Source organism: Trematomus bernacchii, unplaced genomic scaffold, assembly GCF_902827165.1.
Source record: "Trematomus bernacchii unplaced genomic scaffold, fTreBer1.1, whole genome shotgun sequence".
NCBI classification, from domain to species: domain Eukaryota; kingdom Metazoa; phylum Chordata; class Actinopteri; order Perciformes; family Nototheniidae; genus Trematomus; species Trematomus bernacchii.
Window position 1 is genome coordinate 1555652 of NW_022987581.1, and position 19269 is coordinate 1574920.

At 45.6% G+C, this 19269-nt stretch overlaps 1 protein-coding gene across 1 annotated transcript; it reads left to right on the forward strand.

Moving 5' to 3' along the window:
* The first annotated feature begins 121 nt into the window (after window positions 1-121).
* ubn2b (ubinuclein 2b) lies at window positions 122-18771 on the forward strand. Its single transcript, XM_034127025.1, is given in 21 exon segments — window positions 122-1073; window positions 2102-2230; window positions 2892-2993; window positions 3198-3329; window positions 3440-3546; window positions 4189-4702; window positions 5835-5905; window positions 5994-6123; window positions 7475-7581; window positions 7732-7842; window positions 8011-8154; window positions 8831-8881; window positions 8969-9011; window positions 11635-12007; window positions 12111-12274; window positions 12276-12319; window positions 12321-12756; window positions 12758-13024; window positions 14001-14193; window positions 16249-16317; window positions 17333-18771. Coding segments are annotated over 21 exon segments (3615 nt in total). The 5' UTR covers window positions 122-692; the 3' UTR covers window positions 17380-18771.
* The last annotated feature ends 498 nt before the right edge of the window (window positions 18772-19269 follow it).

Here is a 19269-nt window from a genome sequence, read left to right on the forward strand (position 1 = left end):
TGACCAAGATGGCTACTACTGAATACCACTGTCACCACAACCACCAGCTCCATGGAAGCGTTTAAAACACATATTTATGGATTTATTTGTTCCTTTATATTATAAACAAACAAAACATTGACATCAGGGGTACATAGGTACATATACAGAGTATACATTCAATTAGTTGTATCAATATTTGTCTCAAATCATCACCTTTAAAGTTTATAAAAGAGTTGCATCGTTTGTCTACTTTACGGATTAACACGGGCTAAAAGCAAAAGGAGACGTTGGCGCGTATCTGTCAGGTGGGCGTGTTCTGGCTCTCCTATTGGTCAAACGCTGTTCCCGCTCTCCTATTGGTCAATCGCTGTTACGCACCGCCCAGCCGCTGAATAATGATAATAATGATCAAGATGGCTACTACAGAATCCTCCTTGCGGTAGCCAACCTCCAGTTCCATGGAAGCGTTTAAAACTGCCTTTTCTCACAGTTTAAGTCCCTCTTAGGAGACGGGGGCTCTGCCAGGGATACTACTTTATGGATTAACACGGGCTAAAAGGATATAAAAGTAACTGTGTTGCTTCAACCACTCATTCTAAAGGGAAGCTAAGCTAGCATAGCAACTAGCTTTCTTCTTCTTCTTGACGACCGTCTCCAGGTTTCCCGGTTTGCGTGACTTTACGTGACCCGGTTCCGTTAAAGAGCGTCAAATGGCAGAACCGAGGAAAGTACCGTTCGTCACTATCTCGTCCTTCAACACCTCGCCGGTGGTTCCGACCCCCCAGCTGGAGTCCAGCAAAAAGCGCCGCCGGGAAGATGAGGCCGCCGAGGTGACTTGTGGGAAAGATGGAGGTGGAGGTGTTTCTGTTGTCGGGTCAGGAGATGGAGGTGGAAGTGGAGGAGCTCCGTTCGGGAATGTGACACCGACAGGAGGAGAGGGAGTTACCGGGGAGGTGAAGCCTTCTGTGCGGCTGCTCCTCCCGCTGGCTGAGCCCAGTGACCGGGCTTCATCAGAGTTCAACTACGGAGAGCTGGTCAACTCATCGCAGCCTCAGACTCAGCCTCAGCCCCAGCCTCAGCCTCAGCCTCAGGTCAGTGGAGGCTCCATTGTGGCTTCAAGGGGGGCTAAACCCGGCATCGCTTGCCCAGGGATACTGTCAGCAGAGGGGGAAGAAGTACTTAAGTAAAAGTAGAAAGTTGAAGATGCAAAGGCTTTATTGTCATATGCACAGCAGCTACAGTGTAGATATGGCAATGCAAAACTGAAGTCCCAAGCGCCTCTAACAATGAAACATAATTATATATAAGACATAAAACCAATCAAAATAGTGCAAGAAATAACAGAATAGAAATAAAATAGTTCAAGAGAATGTTGCAAGATGCACATAAAATGAGTAGACTAACATGTAATAAAACTTTTATAAAATATTTTGTTGTAACTGGCTGCTATCTCTTGTTTAGACTATTCAACTACTGTAATACAGTCTGTAATAACTGTGCAATATATACTTTCACTATTGTTATCTGGGTGCTATCACACTCATTTATTATATTTGACAAATAAAGGTACTCTGATTCTGAAGTACACATTTCACAGGAAGTATTAGCAATATAAAAGTAAGTAAACATATCCATTTAGTGAAGTAGCATTGCAAATATTGCACATATCTTTTTTTAATAACAGAACAGTGGTGTTACAGTCTGGCAGCTAGTGATAACAATAATACATTGATAATAATATAATAATAATACATTGCGAAAAAAGTTTATTGCACTCCCAGATGCATTTATATGTTGCACTCTTTATATATGTACTGTTAAGTGTGCAAGAGTGCTGTTGATAAGGCAGTGATCCTTTTTGTGGAGAAAGAAAAAGGAACAAATAAAATATTTATATTGCACATTAAACTGTTATTTTAGTAGATGGTAACAATAATAAATTGCCAAAAAGTGTATATTGCACACTGAGATGTGCAGGGACCCGGTGAATAAATTGTCCATATGTATTTATTGTGAGCGTTGGACATGTTCATTTGCGAATAGGCACTTTAAAAAGGGAAACCTAAAATGCCCGTTACCCCCATTTCATCCCTTTGCCAATTGTCTTGTTTCTCCTCAGGTAAAGCCTCAAGGTTCAAAGGTCCCTAAAGGCCTCGCCCCCCCGCTGGACCCCAGCGACCCGTTTGCTGACGACAACAGAGAGAGACGAGAAGTGGAGGCAATGGCCAAGAAGTTTGAGAACAAATACGTGAGTGATGGAGCCTCAGTGGTGCAGGAATGAGTCCTGAAACCTGTTGGGGAATAATTTGCTTAGGTATTTAACCTTTGACACAGTTCATCATTTTCCTCTTTTCACTGTCTCCTTTCCCATGGCATAGGTCTACGGCCTTGGGTATAGCTGCTATCTCTCTTAAGGAGGGGCAGCTTGGGCGCATTGTTGTTGCCAGTCTATGACGGAGCACAAGCCGCCATGAGGTAGTTTACTGTTCAGGGACGTAGGTTCCCTGGCGCACATTCTTTCCTATGGACGACAGCTCTAGTTAGATTCAGGGTCCATAATTGTTTAGTCTCACTGATAAAGAATGTTGATTATTACACTCTGAACTAGTTAAAACCTCGAGCTGCAGAAGAGTTCTTCAGAATTGATTGTGGCATCTCTACCGTGTGGTCAGCCCGTGACATGTCGTGTGAATTCTCCGGCCGAAGCTCCAAATAAACCGTCAGTGTTTGCCATCAAAGCTCCAGCTCTCCTCGTGTCTCTCTGAGTGTTGACTCCAATTGCTTCAGAAGTTTCCCCCACAGAACCCAGAAACAAGTTAGCCCAGTTTGAACTGTGTGGATGACAAACCAAGGAATGTCTAATATGTCCTTGTGAATGTTTTCTTTAAATATCATCCCGCTGTTTTCAGGGTGGTGTCCCAAAGAAGAAGAAGAAAGACCGGATGCAGGATCTCATCGACATCGGCTTTGGATACGATGACACCGACCCCTTCATCGACAACTCAGAGGCTGTGAGTTCACTCTGACACTGTTTTATGAGCGACAAAATAAGCAAACCAAACTAAGTTGTCAGTTTAGCTTTATATTTAATTGGAGGTTTAAAGATCATACCGTTGAATAGACTTTGGGAAATTGTTGTTATTCAAGCAGTGTTAAAACGCAGCCGCAGTAGAAGAATAAGACTAACAGAAATCCTGTTTTCCTCCCCTCCTCAGTATGATGAGCTGGTGCCGGCCTCTTTAACCACGAAACACGGAGGTTTCTACATCAACACCGGCACGCTGCAGTTCAGAGCGGCTTCAGACTCAGAGGGGGAAAACGGCGGCACAGAGGATAACCGCTTCAAGGTACGTGCATTGAGTCAAGTATACACATATGTCAGTTTCCTGATGGTGTTCTTACTGTACCTAAAGTGACTGTTAAACCATAAAACCACACTGTTTGCACCTGTTTGCAGAAGATGAAAGACGGCGAGGAGAGGGTGATAAAGAAGCGTCGGAAAAAGCAAGATGGTGGTATTCTGGAGGAAAAGAAACCCAGAAAGAATAAAGTACCAAAGGCTGGGTGAGGTTTCTTCAGTGTTTTCATATTAGGCTCTCAGACATTCACATAATATCCAAACTTCACGTCACCACTGCTAAGCTAAAGGTGGCTAATGTTGGGCTATAAAGGAACTACAGCATGGTCACATGACTTCACGTCACCACCGCTAAGCTAAAGGCGGCTAATGTTGGGCTATAAAGGAACTACAGCACGGTCACATGACTTCACGTCACCACCGCTAAGCTAAAGGTGGCTAATGTTGGGCTATAAAGGAACTACAGCACGGTCACATGACTTCAGGTCACCACCGCTAAGCTAAAGGCGGCTAATGTTGGGCTATAAAGGAACTACAGCACGGTCACATGACTTCACGTCACCACCGCTAAGCTAAAGGTGGCTAATGTTGGGCTATAAAGGAACTACAGCACGGTCACATGACTTCACGTCACCACCGCTAAGCTAAAGGCAGCTAATGTTGGGCGTGATGACGGTTAGTCGTCTCATTTGTAAACCAAAAAACAATTAAAAAACAAACCAAACATGACTTTAAGGCTGGGCTAAACAAAGGACTCATTTCTGGGTTTTATGACTCATTCCTGCACCACCCCTCCATTAAACAATGGTCCATTAAACGTCTCTCTTTGTATCTCCTGTCCCCGGCAGAGTTTCCCTGAACGTGCACCGCCCGGAGAAGAAGAAGAGGAAGAAGCTGATGAAGGACTCCATCCACCTGGCCAACATGCTGCGCCGCTTCACCCGGGAGAAAGAGGAGATGAGGAAGAAGAACTTCACCGCCCACGCGCTGGCTCGAGCCAACGCCAAAGCTCCCGTCGTTGTCGCCGTTGCCGTCGCCGCCGGCAACAGCAGCACCGGGCTGATCAACGCCCAGGCTAAAGTCTCCGGGGCGGCCGATTGCAACATTACAGACCTGACCTCTGACCCTGCCGTGATGTCACTGCTCGGATCGACCAATAACGACATCCTGCAGGACATGATGGGCGACCTGGACTTCGAGATGCTGGACTCCCCGCAGCACAGCCCTCTGCAGGGGGCGGAGAACGGGGCCTTCGGGCTCAAAACCGCAGGGGGCAGGGGGGCTCAGGGGGTCATGGCGCCCCCCCCTCTGCCCAGCGGACTCCCAGCACCGCTCACTAAACGCATCGAGGACCTCAGAGCGGTACGGGAGTTATTATTACACTGTGTTAGATCAAGACTGCAATTAAGAATTATGTTCATTTATTTTTTGTGATCACATTTTTATTGAGATTAACATGTACAACCAAAAAGCACAACATTTTTTTATTTTTTATAAAATAACTAAAAGTACATAAGATAAAGAAAAATAATAATGTTCATTTTTTACTTTTCTGCAGATTATTTAGACTAGTCATTTTGAAAAATAAATACATTTAACAGGATCAAGGCTGAAACTTAAAATGAATTAAATCTTGTCTGGAGATTATATATTCGTTTTGTCCACATAATAATAATAATAATAATAATATTAATATTAAATATAATATTAGTAATAATCGTGCAGCCTAACCCCGGGATTCCACCGGGTCCGTCTGCGCCGCGGTTTTGTTCCGACCTCTTACCGCGTCAAACCCTACCGGGCGCGTTTCAGGAGCGTCTTGCCTGCCGGCTCGCAGTTTTTGTTGATTTGGGCATATTTCCTGGACAGGCTACTTTGTAGAGACAAAGTTAATAATAATTGTAATAGTTCAGTTATAAACGACATTGATCAAAGATGTGTTTCATCAAATGCATTCATCATCATAATTATTCTATATATATATATATATATAATTTACACAGTGCCTGTAAACCGGAGGAGAACGCTGGCATTTCTCCTCCTACTTGAAAGACTACGGAGGGATAGGGTCTGCAAAATTAGTTTGTTTTGGGGATTGAATGGATGCTCTGACCGGTCCACTTCCCGCTATGCAACGCCTCGCGTCGCGTCGAAAATAGACCAGCCGTCTATTTTTTGCGGAGCCCAGCGCCGAGACGCTTCTGAGCCGTAACGCGGCGCGTCTGGTGGAATAGCACCCATTGACTAGAGTGGCCGCGATCGCTGTGAACGCCGCGGCCGTAACGCGGCGCAGACTGACCCGGTGGAATCTAGGGGTTAGTCTGTTATATTCTTTCACAAAATAGATAGAATTGGAGGATATAACCCTCTTTAATGGTCACACATGCAGAGCACACAGCACACAGTGACATTTGGTCTCTGCTTTGAACCCATCCTAGTACCAGGAGCAGAAATTAAACGTTTGATAAAGTGTAATGCTCCTCTCTCCTCTCAGGCGTCCCGTCTGTTCGATGCCGAGGGCAGGAAGAAGTTCTTCACGCTGGACATGAACAACATCCTGCTGGAGTGAGCCCCATCAGATTATTATTTATATAAACAGCTCATGTAAATGTCCGTAGATCTAACCTCTCTCTCTCTGTGTGTGTGTCGTCAGTATTGAGCTGCAGGTGCAGGAGCAGCCGGCTGAGGTGCGTTCAGTGGTCTACTGTCACCTGGAGGCCTTCGTGCCCTGCAACAAAGAGGCTCTGCTCAAACGCCTCAAGAAGCTCAGCCTCAACATACAGGTGAGCGGGAGACACATACTTTACTCTCAGCCTTTACATTACATTGCATCACATTGCATTTAGCTGACGCTTTTATCCAAAGCGACTTACAATAAGTGCATTCGACCAAGAAGATACAAACTTGAAGAAAACAGAATCATATAAGTACATCAGGTTTCATAGAGCCAAAACATTTCAAGTGCTACTCAACTGGCTTTAGATAAGCCAGTCCTTTGTTAGTATATAAGTGCTTTGTTAGTAATTCTATCGCTCGAAGTGGAGTCGAAAGAGATGAGTTTTCAGTCTGCGCCGGAAGATGTGTAAGCTTTCTGCTGTCCTGATGTCAATGGGGAGCTCATTCCACCATTTTGGAGCCAGGATAGCAAACCCACGTGTTTTTGCTGATGGGAACTTGGGTCCCCCTCGCAGTGCGGGTGCAGCGAGCCGTTTGGCTGATGCAGAGCGGAGTGCACGTGCTGGGGTGTATGGTTTAACCATGTCCTGGATGTAGGAAGGGCCAGATCCATTCACAGCATGGTACGCAAGTACCAGTGTCTTGAAGTGGATTCTAGCAGTTACTGGAAGCCAGTGAAGGGAGCGGAGGAGCGGGGTGGTGTGGGAACATTTAGGAAGGTTGAAGACCAGACGAGCCGCTGCATTCTGGATGAGCTGCAGAGGTCGGATGGCACATGCAGGTAGACCAGCCAGGAGGGAGTTGCAGTAGTCTAGGCGTGAGATGACGAGAGCCTGGACCAGAAGCTGCGTCGCTTTCTGGGTCAGGAGGGGACGTATCCTCCTGATGTTGTAAAGAGTGTATCTGCAGCAGCGGGTTGTAGCAGCGATGTTTGCAGTGAAGGACAGGTTGTTATCTAGGGTCACACCCAGATTCCTTGCAGTCTGAGTCGGGGGGCCAACAGAGGGGCCAACAGAGGGGCCGTCTTACTACTTTATTCAAAGTAGTAAGACCTGCTGACAACCCGCAGTTTTCTGGTAGTTTGTTCCAGATATTTGGAGCAAAGAAACTAAGAGCCGTAGCAGAACATCTGAAATATGTTTTGGCCCTTTAGTGCCAGGACACTTATGTTAGATTTGACAGAAGCAGCAGTAAGAGCCAATGAGCTGTCAGGTGTGTCTGAAAGGTGAAAGCTGAGTCGTTGTTTCTGGGACTCCTGGCTGTGTCCTCGTTACCTGATTCTATATTTAGCGTGTAAGTGTGCCATGCATGGATGTATGAAGAGAACTGGATACAGTGTTGGAGGCGGGGCCTGTTCCTTCCTATAAATGCATTTTTATGGAGCACTTCCTGGGGGCTTCGTCTCTGTGTGTGTGTGTGTGATTTCTGACTTTCTGACCTTTATCTCTCCTCTCCCAGGACGACCGTCTCCGGACGCCGCTGCTGAAGCTGAAGCTGGCCGTGTGCAGCGTGATGCCGGAGCAGATCGCTCGCTACAACATGGACTGTATCGCTAAAGTGGCAAAGTAAGATCCCATGTTGTTGAGTCATAAACACATTTTTATAACAGCTGTCATATCTGTTTGCTTTGGCACATATACATCATTTTTGTTTAAACAATAGTCATTCAGTACAGCTCTACAGATTTGTTGATGTCATTTCTTGTGTGTTGACAGGCAGCAGTCGGGCGAGGCGGAGAAGAACGGCTCTGAGGACGAAGACGAGGAGAAGCCGGGGAAGAGGGTGATGGGTCCTCGCAAGAAATTTGTCTGGGACGACAAGCTCAGGTCAGTGTCACCGAGGGAGAGTGTTGTGTTGTGATGGAAAGTGTTGTGTTGTGATGGAGAGTGTTGTGTTGTGATGGAGAGTGTTGTGTTGTGTTGTGATGGAGAGTGTTGTGTTGTGATGGAGAGTGTTGTGTTGTGTTCTAATAAAGTGTGTTGTGTTGTTCTCAGGTTGTTGCTGTGTACTCTGGTGCGGGTGAAGCTGGGCTGCTACGAGCTGGAGGGGAAGAACTCTCTCTCTCTGGAGGATTACCTCAAAGCCTTCATGGAGACGGAGGTGAAGCCGCTCTGGCCCAAAGGCTGGATGCAGGCCAGGTGTGTGTCTTACTGAAAACTATTCTCAATAACTACATGATTTATTACATGTCCTCATCTATGGCTTTTACTTGCTTTTACCTAATAGCATTGGATAGAAATACTTAAAGGGGACCTATCATGTAAAATGCACTTTTGTACGTCTTGTATACATGAATATGTGTCCCCGGTGTTCCAGGGAACTCACCAAGTGTCAGAAAACACAACCCTCTCTATTTTCCTCCATACCCAAATCTCTAAAAAAGGGGCTGCAACGGATCTGATAAAAACTGATCCAGATTTGAACACTGTCCTGACGTCAGGACAGTGGCGCTACGGCTATTGGGCCAACTCCACCAATCAGGAGGAGACAGCCACGGCCATTGCCGTTCGAAAGCGCTGGAGACGCTGTAGTACATATGCCTGGCCTGTAGATGGTGCTGTTCTCACTGAATCAGCCCTTGCAAAAACAGAGCTAAAAAATGTCAAATTGAGCGAAATGAGGCATGGCTAAAATGCATGATCTGTTTGGTATTTTGAAAAAAAAAAAGTATAAATATGCCTTATATAGGTATGGTCCTACACTATATTATTCAAATATAGCATGATAGGTCCACTTTAAATAAAATACTTCAGTGAATTTAATCTCCACCGCAGCTTGTGTTAATATTGTATTTGTGTTTATTTGTGTTTCCAGGATGCTGTTCAAAGAGAGCATCATGGCTCATGGTCACATCACAGGCTACACGTGAGTCATGTGACTTTTTATCAACATATAACTAACTCTGACTTGTAAAGCTTCTTCTCACTCACTTGTGATGTTTTCTCGCTGCAGGGCAAAGAAAAAGATGGTCTCTACTCCCAAAGCCAAATCAAAGGTCAGACTTGTTTCTATATCAATGGGAATCAATATCAAAACCAATGGGATTTTTTTTAATTCGATTTTGGAATACATCTCTGTGGCAAGCTCACGTTAATGATACTTTCAAGTTTGGTTCAGCCGGATAATATCCACATTTTAACACCACTTTTATAATAGTTGAAGAGTAAATGCTATCATCATAACGACGAACTACAGCACGGTCACATGACTTCATGTCACCACTGCTAAGCTAAAGGCGGCTAACGTTGGGCTATAAAGGAACTACAACATGGTCACATGACTTCATGTCACCACCGCTAAGCTAAAGGCGGCTAACGTTGGGCTATAAAGGAACTACAACATGGTCACATGACTTCATGTCACCACCGCTAAGCTAAAGGCGGCTAATGTTGGGCTATAAAGGAACTACAGCACGGTCACATGACTTCACGTCACCAGCGCTAAGCTAAAGGTGGCTAATGTTGGGCTATAAAGGAACTACAGCACGGTCACATGACTTCACGTCACCACCGCTAAGCTAAAGGTGGCTAATGTTGGGCTATAAAGGAACTACAGCACGGTCACATGACTTCACATCACCACCGCTAAGCTAAAGGTGGCTAATGTTGGGCTATAAAGGAACTACAGCACGGTCACATGACTTCACGTCACCACCGCTAAGCTAAAGGTGGCTAATGTTAGGCTATAAAGGAACTACAGCACGGTCACATGACTTCACGTCACCACCGCTAAGCTAAAGGCGGCTAATGTTAGGCTATAAAGGAACTACAGCACGGTCACATGACTTCACGTCACCACCGCTAAGCTAAAGGCGGCTAATGTTGGGCTATAAAGGAACTACAGCACGGTCACATGACTTCACGTCACCACCGCTAAGCTAAAGGAGACTAATGTTGAGCGTGATGACGTTTAGTCGTCTCATTTAGACACTTGTTAGCGCCCACTGTTTATAAAATCCACCAGTGGGGTATTTACTGACCTATTTCAATGTCGTAGAACAGGGGTTGGCAACCTTTTTGATATGAAGTGCCATTTAAAAAAAAAAAAAAAAATGTTATCAGCGTGCCGACGATCGTGTAAATAAAATCAAATTTAAATAATTGGTTTAAAGAGCATAATAATAAGGACGATCGTCCGTTCTGTGATTCTCCAGAACACACACGTTATGATATTAGGGTCATGCAGAGTGAGATGAGATCGCTGTCCCTTTAAGAGAGAGAGAGAGAGGGGTGTGGTATGTGTGTGTGTGTGTGTGTGTGTGTGTGTGTGTGGATGGATGGATGGATGGTAGAGCGAGAGTGAGGGAGCGTGTGCATGTTTCTGGAAGTGAAACGAGGCAGCAGAAAAACAGGTCTGTGATGTATTTTGTGAAACAGAAGAACAGCTAAATAAATGCAACGGCCTCCCAAGAAGAGCTCGCCTCTCTCCAGTCATTTAAGCTAAAGTGGGTTATTGAACCTGAAGCTTGTTGCTTCTGCCCTGGGAGACGACAGAGAGTCATCCCCCCTGTTTCCTCGACTACGGTCTGGGAGCCGACCGGAAAGTTCAACACACAGATGGCCAGTCCGCCCTTTTGTAGCATATTACTTTCGATGAGAGATGAGCAGATCGTCACTGGGCTTTCAACTAAAGACACAGCCACGCAAAAACTGCGGCATTTGTAAACAGCTCCTTATGGGTACTGCAATTTGTGAAGTGCTTTCCTTCTGTCGTAGACCAACATTTAAAACCTCTTCAGCTGCACTGCGGCGCAGTTATGCACTCATGTGAGCACAGAAGTTCAGACATTGAGACGCAGCGTCTGAAGATAAACAAGAGAGACATGTTCAGTGTTGATGTAAGATACCTGTGGTTTACTAGAATACAATAAACTGCCCCGGATGTTGTTGAGCAAGATTCATCAGAGAGCAAAGCGACCGGAAAACTAAGTATAAGTTGGATTTTTTACGTTTTGTTGGCCATTCCTTTAACCCTGTAGTGCGGCCTTATAGTTAAACCGGGCCCACGTAACAACATCCTCAGCTTGAATCCAGTCCACATGTGACGTGTCGGTTAAAAGCTAAAATGATGATTCAGGCAGTCCTGCTGACCTTAAACTTTCCATTTGGCCCGAAACAACTCTGAGGGCTAGCGTGAAGTAAAATAAGTTCATGTTCGTGTTGCCCACTGACCTTATTTCAGGCTCAAAACCAAAAACAAGTTAAAAAAACATTGACTTTTAGACGAGGGATCAGGAAGTGCTAAAAATGCTGACTCCTTTTCGGGTTTTAGGACTCATTCCTGCACCGCTCTGTGCCGCAAAATGAAATGACAAACAGTTGTCAATGTTTACAAGATAGACCTATATCACTGTGGACAGGGAGAAGGATGAATGGGATTTTTAGGTGTGTGTACGAGTGTCTTTAGTCGTATCATATAAATCATATTCTGCATTCTTTAACACTTTTTTGTTTACTAGATAATTCCATATGTGTTCTTTTATAGTTTTGATGTCTTCAGTATACATGTACAATATAGACAAAATTAAAATAAATAAAAAACTTCGAAGGTGTGTCCAAACTTTTGACTGGTAGTGTAGACTTTGTCATTGATGTATAAACATGTGTCTCGCCCTGCAGGAGGCGGTGTGGATGCAGCGCTCGACTCCATTGGTCCAGTCTCCTGCCACTCAGGTTGCTAAGCGATCGCCTCTGTCTCCGTCTGAGACCATCTGTCTGGACTCATCTGACGACCAGCTGACGGTCCCGTCTCTCGACTCCATCTCTCAGGCTCTGGCCATCCTGGGGAACGCCGCCAAGGGCCTCGCTCAGGGAGACAGCCCCCCCTCCCCCGACAGACCCAAACCCACCTTCATCCAGACCCTCACCCCCACCTTCAAACCCTCCCAGCTCCAGCTCCACGCCTCTCCGATCCTCCTCCAGCAGCATAAGAAGAACTCGCTCAGCCCAGCTCTCTACATCTCTACCTCCTCCTCCCCCTCCACCCCACTCTCCCGACCACCCATCTCCTCCCCCTCCACCCCCCTGACTCGCCCCCTCTCCGTCACCTCCACCCCCCTGACTCGCCCCCTCTCCGTCACCTCCACCCCCCCTGACCCGCCCCCTCTCCGTCACCTCCGCCCCCCTCCCCTCGGTCAGAGTGGACGGGATGGGGGTGGCGCACAGACTCTCGGTGCTGAACACTTCCAGGACTTTACCTTTATCTGTTGGGGTGTCTAAAGCCAACATGGTCGCCTCTGTGTCTCTCCCCAAACCTCGCCCCCCCCCCCACCTCGTCTCCCCTCATAGCCCCCGGGTCAAAACCCCCCCCCCTCCCAATCCCCCCTACTCAAAGGCAGCAATAACAAACCGGGGGAAACCATCATTATCACCTCGCCTCGTCCTCACACCCTCATTTCCTCCCCCCACATGATCCCTAAAACCTTCCAGCAGTCCCCCCGCCTCCCCCTCTCTAAACCCTCCCTCTCCCTCTCTAAACCCTCCCTCTCCCTCTCTAAACTCTCCCCCCTCCCCCTCTCTAAACCCTCGACCCCCCTTCCTCAACCACAGTCTAACTTCATCACCCCGATGCACGCCACCCTCACAAAATCCACGCACAGCAGCATCGTGAAGCTCACCGCCCGCCCCACCCTCGTCACCACGACCTCCGCCTCCCCCGTCATCTCCCAAACCCTCCCCCAAACGTCTCAGGCCGCCCCCCCCCTCCACCAGTACTCCGCCAAAACCCCTTTCCGCCCCCCCCCAGTTCTCAGGAGTCCAGGTGGTGAAGCCGGGCAGCTACACTCCCCCGGGGGGGCAGAAGACCCCCAACAACAGCAGCAGCAGCACCACCAACACCAGCCTTATTAACGCCTCATCCATCATCAGCAAGCATTCAGGATCCAGTGCCTCCCCCATCATCATCTCGGCCAATCAGGGGCAGCGTCAGAGGCTCGGGGGCGGGACTTCTCAGGGGGCCAAACCGGTCGTGTCCATCACGTCGTCCTCCGTCTCCTCTCAGCTACCACAGGTGTGTGTGAGAGTGTGTTTACAGCAGAAACATGGAGTGTGTGCTTCCTTTTGTTCTTGTGATTGACACGTCTCTCATCAGTGTCAGCAGAATCACATTTAAGTCACTTTTCTTATGTTTTTGTAAAGAATTTGGACTAACTGTGAAGGTTTGTTCAGACTAAACTCAAAGCACATTTCCACTTCACAGTACCTGTTCAATTACAGATACTTTGAGTGTTTGCAGCTCTGGGACTTCCTGTTCCTGTTGCAGAAAACCCAAATATGATGTAAACTCGAGGTTCATAATTAACATCTTCTGTGAGTGCACACAGCTTGGTGTCTTCATCTCGCTGATGTAAGGAGATGCACATCTTCCACTAACGTTTAACTCAATGTGGACGTCTTTGCATTGATGTATGTCATTGTGCGTATAAAAAGCTTCCATTTGTTTTAAACCTGGGTTGCTGAAAGAGAGAGAATCTTTTATCCTGAAACGTTCAGAGTCTCTTTCCACAGAGGGGACACATGTTGATGTAGAAGAGACATGAAGAAGAGGGGACACATGTTGATGTAGAAGAGACATGAAGAAGAGGGGACACATGTTGATGTAGAAGAGACATGAAGAAGAGGGGACACATGTTGATGTAGAAGAGACATGAAGAAGAGGGGACACATGTTGATGTAGAAGAGACATGAAGAAGAGGGGACACATGTTGATGAAGAAGAGACATGAAGAAGAGGGGACACATGTTGATGAAGAAGAGACATGAAGAAGAGGGGACACATGTTGATGTAGAAGAGACATGAAGAAGAGGGGACACATGTTGATGTAGAAGAGACATGAAGAAGAGGGGACACATGTTGATGTAGAAGAGACATGAAGAAGAGGGGACACATGTTGATGTAGAAGAGACATGAAGAAGAGGATTTTGCATAATAGGTGACCTTTAAAATATCTTAAATACAGTTGTTCTAACATTATCCCCCATCCCCAGGTCTCCACAGCAGGGGGTGGTCTGCTGGGCTCCGGCTCCCCCCTCGGGCTGGGCTTTGGGATGTTGGGGGGTCTGGTTCCCGTCTCGCTGCCCTTCCAGTTCCCCCAGCTGCTGAACCTTCCTCCTCTCAGCTCCTCCTCCTCCAACAGCAGCAACGCAGCAAACAGCGCCGCCTTCTCCACCCTCACTCAGAGTGAGTCGTTACAAACCTCACATACCAACATTTCAAGTTGTTTAATGTAAAAAAAAAAACGATTTTTCTCAAGTTTTTATAACTTTCTTTTTTAGATGATTTACTTGAGTTTTTCCATTAAATGCTACACGTACTTCTACTCCACCATTTGGAGGAAAATATAATAAAACTGGCTCAACAAGACTAGAAGAATAGAATATATCTGTATTGTCATCATACAAAGTACAACAACCGCAGCATTAAATTGACATCACGTGTAAAAAAACCTTTATTCTTATATTTTGAAGATTATTGTCGTAAAGCGTTACGGATATCACTATAATCACACGGCACTAAAAGCTCATTTTAACACATTAAAAGCTAGTGGGGCGTGTCACTAAGTACATTAACTTAAGTACTGTTTTGACGTACTTGTACTTTACTTGAGTATTTCCGTTTTATGTTAAATATACTTCTACTCCACCATTTGGAGGAACATATTGTAAAACTGGCTCAACAATGACAAACAATAGCATTAAATTGACATGTGTAAAAAAACGTTGATAATATTTGACTACAAGCCATTCAGCATACTTAATACTTAAAGTACATTTTAGCTTGTAATACTTCTGTACTTCTAAACCTTTTCAATTGTAATGATGAGGTTTAACAATTGAGATATTATGTAGTGTACGTATAAGAAAATGTGGGTTCTTCTTAAAAAAAGTAGGTTGCCGGTACTTCATATGCATCGTTAGAGTCTAAGGCTGGAGCCACTCGAGAACGGTAACGCAAACGAACCGAAATCGTTTTCAAAAAAGTCTTCCGTCCACACGAGACCGCTCGACCCGCTGGAGACGCTGTAGTACATATGCCGGGCCTGTAAGTGGCGCTGTACTTCCGCCACAAAATACACCAAAAGCAGCGAACAAGACTTCCGAGCATGGTTGCCATGGTTGCCCTTCTGATTATTCTCCACGGTGGATTTAGCAGCAGAGGTGGGGAGAGGCAGGGCTCTTTTTCTCCGTCAGCAGCTGATCTCTGATCTCTCTCTCCTCTCCGATTAGACTTCACTACATTACATTACATGTCACTTGTTAGACGCTTTTATCCAAAGCGACTTGCATACTCAATACTGTGGACAATCCCCACAGGAGCAATTTGGGGTGAAGTGTCTCAGGGACACAACGACATGCTGACTGCAGTGGGGTTTGAACCTGTGCTCCCCTGATCCCAACACATACGCACAACCCACTGCACCACACACCTCCACTTCACTCGCGTTTATGTCCATATCGATCAGATCTAGCTAGTTCTAGCTAATGATATGACTGCCTGAGTGTCAAAGGACACCTAAACAATAAGCGACATTTTGACTGGAGAATTTTAGATTTCGTTTAACAGAAACTCTGCCGTGCGGGGGGGGGGGTCTGCTGGAGATACCGGGACCTGGCTCGAAACACTCGGAAAACTGTTGTTGTTGTTGGCGAAACACATCAGCAATGACGCGGGTGACACGGGGGTGAGCAGGAGAGGTGGGGGGGAGGCGGGGCTATTGCGTCATCGTTATCAGAAAATGATCGTATAGGGCGTAGACACGGAGCCGCTTGGCCCCCAGAGCGTTTCGTCCGCAGACCTACCCACCTTGGGACCCGTTATCGCTATCTGCGTTTCCCTGTCGGCCTCGTGTGGCCGAACCGTCTATCTGATAGAGAACTGTAGCGCATACGACTGTTACCGCTCTCGTGTGGCTCCAGCCTAAGTGAAGTATTTGTTGACGCATCAGGCAGTGTGTTGTTGTTCTGTGTTTTATGTTAGCGTCTGTTTCACCATACTGTTTGTCAGATGTGATTTTTCTCCTGTCTGACATTCTCCATTTTGTTTGCTTCATTTCCCCCAAAATTCCTCCCTCTTTTCCACATATATTTCACCTCATTGTTCTTCTACCCCCTCCTCCTCCTCCTCCTCCTCCTCCTCTGTTGGGCTGTCGTTACCTTCCACCTCCCACCTCCCTCCCTCACCTCCTTCCCTTCCCTCCTTCCCTTCCCTCCTTGTTCCCTTGTGCTGTCTCCTCAGATCTGTATAAGAGTCTCCAGTCAGGGTCTCAGGTTGCTCTGCCTCCTCACTTGCAGCTCGCTTTCTCAGGTAAAATCTCCCCCTCCCTCCCCCCCTCAAAGCCTGCTCCATGAACCCCCCCCCCCCCCTCCGTCTCCTCCCCCTCTCAAGTGTCTGGTGTCCTCGTCCTGTTGCTTGTTTGTTGGTGTCAGCATGTCTTCATGCACTCATTTTTATCTGTCGTCCATTATGTCTTTTCCAATTTTCCAATTCCTATTATACTGTTCTTCATCAATATATCACAGGTCTCAGATATATCCAGAGCCTGTCTCTGATTGGCTGAAACACCAAACAGATCATTGCAGCATCCCATAATCCCCTCTGTTTCAGCCCTGTTTCCAAAGTGCTGATTCTCTGTCTGTTACTTTAGATGAAAATAAGGAGCCCCTCCCCACGCCCCTCTGAGAGATATTTGGTTAAAAAGAACACAATGGTGCTCTAGGAGGAGATTCAGGTGATAAGGTGGGGGGGGGGGTTACCTTGGTTGCTGATTGGCTAATGGTTACACAAGCCAAAACATCGTTATGACATCATAAAGTGGCCAAAATCTGATCAGCTCATTTTCAGACAGGTTTTTATAGAAATGGATCAGGACAAAAAGAGAGAGAATCTTGTTGATGTAGAAGAGACATGAAGAAGAGGGGACACATGTTGATGAAGAAGAGGGGACACATGTTGATGAAGAAGAGACATGAAGAAGAGGGGACACATGTTGATGTAGAAGAGACATGAAGAAGAGGGGACACATGTTGATGTAGAAGAGACATGAAGAAGAGGGGACACATGTTGATGTAGCAGAGACATGAAGAAGAGGGGACACATGTTGATGTAGAAGAGACATGAAGAAGAGGGGACACATGTTGATGTAGAAGAGACATGAAGAAGAGGGGACACATGTTGATGTAGAAGAGACATGAAGAAGAGGGGACACATGTTGATGTAGAAGAGACATGAAGAAGAGGGGACACATATTGATGTAGAAGAGACATGAAGAAGAGGATTTTGCATAATAGACCTTCTAACATGTGTTTTGTCTCCCATCCAGATGTCACTCAAAGCCAGGGGGGCGACGCTAAGAGGAAGACGCTATGATACCCCGGGGTCAGGAAAGGACCAGGAGTAGACTCAGGAGGAGCTTCAGGGGACGGAGGACTCTAATAAAAGGAGCACCGTGTTACACTTCCTGGATCTGAGAGGATCCACTTTTCATAAAAACCACAGTGAAATATAACTTTTTTTAAGGTGATTTGATAACGTTTAAATACTATAGGGTGGTGCAGGGATGACATATTTTTGTAGGTTGACCCGGAAGTTAGCTCCTCTCTGTTCCCTCTGCAAAAAGCCAATGGGATTTCTTCTTCATGTGATTTTGGATTATTGAAAAAAATGACCTCTGTATCAAATATGATACTTACATGTTTTGATCAGCAGGAGAATCTCCGCACATTAACACCACTTGCAGAAAGTAACATCAGGCAATAAATTAACTACAGCACGGTCACATGACTTCGTGCCGCTAAGCTAAAGGCGGCTAATGTTGGTCGTGGTGGCGTTTAGTCGTCTCATTTAGACACTTGTTAGCAACCGCTGTTTTTAAATTCACCAGGTATTTACTGACGCAGTTATGTGAGCACAGAAGTTCAGACATTGAGACGCAGCGTCTGAAGATAAACGAGAGAGACATGTTCAGTGTTGACGTAAGATACCTGTGGTTTACTAGAATACAATAAACTGCCCCGGATGTTGTTTAGCAAGATCCATCAGAGAGCAAAGCGACCGGAAAACTAAGTATAAGTTGGATTTTTTTACGTTTTGTTGGCCATTCCTTTAACCCTGACAACATGTAACAACATCCTCAGCTTGAATCCAGTCCACATGTGACGTGTCGGTTAAAAGCTAAAATTATGATTCAGGCAGTCCTGCTGACCTTAAACTTTCCATTTGGCTCGAAACAACTCTTAGGGCTAGCGTGAAGTAAAATAAGTTCATGTTCGTGTTGCCCACTGACCTTATTTCAGGCTCAAAACCAAAAACAAGTAAAAAAAAACATTGACTTTTAGATGAGGGATCAGGAAGTGCTAAAAATGCTGACTCCTTTTCGGGTTTTAGGACTCATTCCTGCACCGCTCTATGCCGCAAAATGAAATGACAAACAGTTGTCAATGTTTACAAGATAGACCTATATCACTGTGGACAGGGAGAAGGATGAATGGGATTTTTAGGTGTGTGTACGAGTGTGTGTGTGTGAAAGGTTTTGGTAGCTGGGATTGAGCGTGTGCCTTCGTGTGTCTCCCTCTCTGATGCATGGTCAGTTTGTCTGTTTTTATCATGTAATTATCACTGATACCTGTATTTTAGTTTTTTGTTTTTTCAATGAGAGCTGTACGCTTTTTTCTTTTTTTTTTATTGTACTTGAACTCTTTAATGAAATTCTGTATAGAACTCGAACCTGCTTTTAATTAAATAATTTCCCTTCACAACGGAGTCACTTGAAGTCTGAAATTCTTTAACAGGGTTTTGCATTGAAGTCAAATGACAGTGAAGGGTTTGGGGTTGAAACCAATGTTTTTCTGAGCACCTAAAGGAGTATTTCACCCCAAAAAAAGGATCATTTGTATATCAATTCTTCATCCTGTGATTCATTGCTTCTCTTAAATGCCTCCAGTGAATCAAAAACCTTGATGAATTGGGTAAATAAGGGCCGCGTTTTGCTCCAAATCAAACATGTCTACAAACTCTTAAAGTAAAAGCCAATTATAAAAGGTTGTCTGTACGATTTCAAAGAGATATATTCTGCTCTCTCAGGTGTATATCAGTAGTGTCTCTACTTTAAAGAGTCCTCTCCTGCTGATGTTCAGGTGTATATCAGTATGTAGTGTCTCTACTTTAAAGAGTCCTCTCCTGATGATGTTCAGGTGTATATCAGTATGTAGTGTCTCTACTTTAAAGAGTCCTCTCCTGCTGATGTTCAGGTGTATATCA